Source organism: Vigna umbellata, chromosome 11 (assembly GCF_029865625.1).
Source record: "Vigna umbellata cultivar VRB3 chromosome 11, Vumbellata_1.0, whole genome shotgun sequence".
Taxonomy (NCBI): domain Eukaryota; kingdom Viridiplantae; phylum Streptophyta; class Magnoliopsida; order Fabales; family Fabaceae; genus Vigna; species Vigna umbellata.
The window spans coordinates 26714686-26718860 of NC_142175.1; the positions used below are offsets into that span (position 1 = coordinate 26714686).

Sequence of the window (4175 nt, forward strand, 5' to 3'; positions counted from 1 at the left end):
TATAGGATAGTGGTGAAGGGAGCAACACCCTTCAAGAGTTCGTTTCAAGGAGATTTTAGCAGTTAATGACAAGGCCAAACTAGCCCAGTAAACAAATGAATTCTAGGAATATGCACCGGAATTTGTCCATGAAAATTTGAAGATATTTTGGAACTAAATTACTGAGAAATAAAATTGAAAATTTAGGATGCGTTCGAACGCTATTGGGAAAGTGGAATAAGAACAAAGCAGAAAAATATCAAACCCAGCACTTTATTTATTTACATGTTTTAAAAAGCAATCTACAAAACCAAAAAAACAAAAAATGAATTAGAACAGAATAGACTATTGATAAATTTCTTTGGTGCAGGAGATAAAACCCTCAAGTGCCCACAGCAAAGACCACATCCTATGCTAAAATATTGGTGTGATGACACTCAGAAGCATATTTTGAGCGAATCACGGAAAGGCAAGTTCACTTGACCTCAATCACATGCAACACTGGCCATTTAAAGGACATTCCTCTGTATATTTAGCTTTGAAAAGATTACATGTTAACAGAAAATGAAAATTCGAGATCTAAACAAGGTCAGGGCTACCAACTGGAATACAAGTTTACAACTACAAGTGATGGTCAGTGTCTGATGGTGAGCTCAGCTCTAAGGTGGAGGACACCATTGATGAAGTAAAGACTGTCCTCAGCCATAAACGATGTCCATGGAATAGCAAACAAGTTTCTATACCCAACGGCCTTTCCCCCTGTGAACACATAGTTGCCTTTGTACTTGCTAACAAATTCCTCTGTTGGCCTAGACCTTGCAGCAAACTCATAGTCAACAGCAAAGCTCACTGACCCCTTCTCCTGCATCCCCAAAAACAGCCCAAAGCAATGGAAAGAGCTTTGTTGATCCATGTTACAATGTGCTGATAGGAAAAAACCTTGACCACCCAAATGGAATGCCTGAGAATATACCCGCCCAGATGGAAATAGATTGGCGCACTCCTCCCTCTTCAGGTCCAAGTACACCACACACTGCTGCCGTGGAAGTTCGAATTCAACCACCTTCACCGGCCGATACTTGTATGCCCTCTCCACAAATCGACGGTTTGAAGAAGCAGAGTCTTCTGCTGCCAGTGCCCGCTGGCGGTGTGGAGCCTCAGCCTTGAAAAATAGGCCCTCCAGTACAAGCTTAGAAGCAACATCATGATCGAAGTCAGTACAGGTTAAGACCTTCTTAAGCTTTCGACAGGTCATGTAAGGGAAGCGTATTAAACGAGCTAGACGGGAACCCAAGACTTCTCGCCTTTCTTCCAGTTTAGGGTATTGCTGTCGTGACCACTTCAACACAAAATCATATACAGCATCCTCCGAGGCAACCTGAAGATCATCGCTAGACAGTATTGCCTCTACTCCAGCAAGGGGCAATGCCAAAACTTCTTCCTGGAACCTGGACGTATACAAAACTCAGAAATATGACACTAAGACCAAAACGATGAAAAATGGCAACAAAAGAAACAGGTGTTTTTCTAAAGAATGGACTGTCATGGAAACAGAGAAATAGAGAAAGCCTCTCTAAAATATTTATAACCTATTAATATAAGGTTCAGAATGCCATTGTAAAACATGCAGAATACTGGGAGCTATGATAGAGACTCGCATAACAGGTCATTCAAAAGCAGGATCAAACACAATAGAAGTTGATTAACTAAAAGTAGTAGCCACCCACCAGAGTATTATATACAAGGGTACCAATTATTAGATGCAATGAACACACATAGGAGTCTCTTCTATGAATATGAATTTTGTTTCCAACTCTTCGCAGCCTCCAACAATATGAGCAATTTTAAAAATTCAAAGAAAATACAAAAGGTAGCTACAACTGACAAAATTTAATACCAGCACAGACAAAGAGAGCAGGATGATGAGGGCCATTCAATAAAAGAAAAAGAAAATAGATCAAGGAAAAGAAACTCCATCCAATATATGTATTAGTTTGTAATGCTTTAGTGTCAGATAATATAACAGAAACTAAAATTTAAAAGGAAAACACTTACTTGGTTATATCCTTGTACCGACCAGCCAGGTACTGCTTTGCAGCATCAGTCAATGGTTGGACTGCATCAGCCATTAAGACACTAGAAGGAAGCTCCAAATAAAGCAATGCAGAGTCAGGTGTCATAGGCATATTCCGCAACAACCGGCTACAGCATCTCATGCATGAAGCAACTTCAAATTTATCAGCAGCCATCAACACATCCAGTAAAGCAGGTGCTGTAGTAGTAGTCAAGGTGTTACTGTACATAAAATTCAGTAGCTCCATGAGAGCAGCTTCTTCTGCAACATAAAAGTATGGTAGTTGTAAGCAAACATTTGAGGGAAAATAAAAACAATCATACAAAGAATCTAAAAAACGAATTCCTATGTTTTTACCAGAGGTATTAATTCTGAGGGTGACATGTCTCTGCTCAGACTCCCTCATCCCATTTGAGAAAAGCTGAATAAAGTAAATAAACTGCTAAGCAAACATAACTTTGGAAAAAATATTCAAAATGCACCCTATAAAGACAACGATATCCATCTACCTTATAGAAGAAAGGACTTTTTGCAGCCAGGATAGGAGAACTTATATGCAGCGTTTTAACTCTTACAACTGCTCCTGCAGAGCAGTCCATGCTCCAGTCTGAATCAATACTGTTAGTAGCTTCATCACCTACATTAACCACACAAAACTCAAACATCCATAGAGCAGAACTGATAACTCAATACTTAAGACAAGGAACCAATAGATATCCATATGCGTTTCCTTTTTACATACGTAGGGAGAATGTCATACTTTCTGAAAAATTTCTCTTTATTAAGTAAATCGCACTCATGTTTCAATCATATGCATTTCATTGGGAAAAATGTAGAGTTCTCAAAAACCTATATATAACTGGGGCATGTTGGATTCCCTTCTCATTTTAGGATTTAAAAGCTGTTCTCTAAAACAGTTTTAGACCCGTCAACAATTAATTTATCATCCAGAATCATTTAAGTTTTAAAAAACTATTTCCAAACCAAGTACTTGAAAAACCAAAAACAACTAGGAGATGATTTTTTTCTGTTTTCATCTTGTTCAAGCTCTCCCCAAGCGTAATATTTTTTAGGCATTCATTTCAAATACCAGAATTGGGTTCCTCAACCATTGCAACAGCATCCTCATCTTGGTTTTCACACTCATCCAAATCAGGCTGATTCCCGTTCAAAATTTGCTCGTCTGGCACCGAAGCAATATCCGCTCCTGCATCCAAAAGAGGATAGACATATATATTAAGCATACAATTTGAAAACACAGACTTCTACGTAAACAATATCCATCTAACAAACTCTTTTTAGGCAAAACAAACTTTCAAATTCAAACAAAAAAACACACCCAATTGTATTTCCAATTTTAACCATTTTATTGTTCCTTTTTCTAATTTTGTAAAAAACACGTAGTACGTGCAAAATCAGAACCATTTCTACTTCTACCAGTGAACAATTATTGAAACCCTAGAAATTATTTTTTCTAAACAAACAACAGAAACAGATAGAGGGAGTGACAGAGAGAGAGAGAGAGAGTGAGAGAACCGTTATCCTTTTTTATATCCTCGCGGCGGCGCTTGCGGTGGCGCGCCCAGTCGGCAATGGTTGTGCAGCCGTCAGAATCGGGTCGGGCGTCGACGGGGTCAGGCATGATCTCGATCCGGAGAACCCTGTCGGAGAAGTTACTGTCGTTGAAGGCGAAGGCGAAATCGGCGTCGGAAGTTGAACCGCCGCGGGACCACTCGGATTCCATGGCCACAACCGGGTCAAACAGATCCGAATTTGAATCCTTCATGCGTCTAACGCAGAATCGAACCTAAGATAAGGTTGAAAGACGAGAAACGGAGAAAACGGTTTTCCTTTTGAAGGGTTTATTACCAAAAAGTAAAGCGTGAGAGAGTATGTGACAGACAAAAAACGCAGAATAATAACAGATCAAAGCCATGATCCCAATATATATATCTGAACTTCATCGCCATAATAAACTAGTCTCTCTGTTGTTTTTTTTTTATGTTTTTTTTTTCACTCTCTACATTTTTATTTACTTATTTATTTATAATTCTTTTTAGTTATTGGGTTTTGTACAAGTTAAGTAATTTATATTTATCGAGAAAGTAACTTTATTTATGTT

The 4175-nt window shown here is 38.7% G+C and overlaps 1 protein-coding gene across 1 annotated transcript; it reads right to left on the reverse strand.

The window, feature by feature from the left end:
- Positions 1 to 236: 236 nt before the first annotated feature.
- Positions 237 to 3973, reverse strand: LOC124840120 (BTB/POZ domain-containing protein POB1-like). Its single transcript, XM_088102261.1, has 6 exons — positions 3590 to 3973; positions 3144 to 3260; positions 2563 to 2690; positions 2411 to 2474; positions 2035 to 2314; positions 237 to 1427 (listed from the first exon to the last, which is right to left on the reverse strand). Exons 1-6 carry the CDS (start codon positions 3837 to 3839, stop codon positions 614 to 616), a joined length of 1653 nt encoding a protein of 550 aa, XP_087958387.1. The 5' UTR covers positions 3840 to 3973; the 3' UTR covers positions 237 to 613.
- Positions 3974 to 4175: the final 202 nt, after the last annotated feature.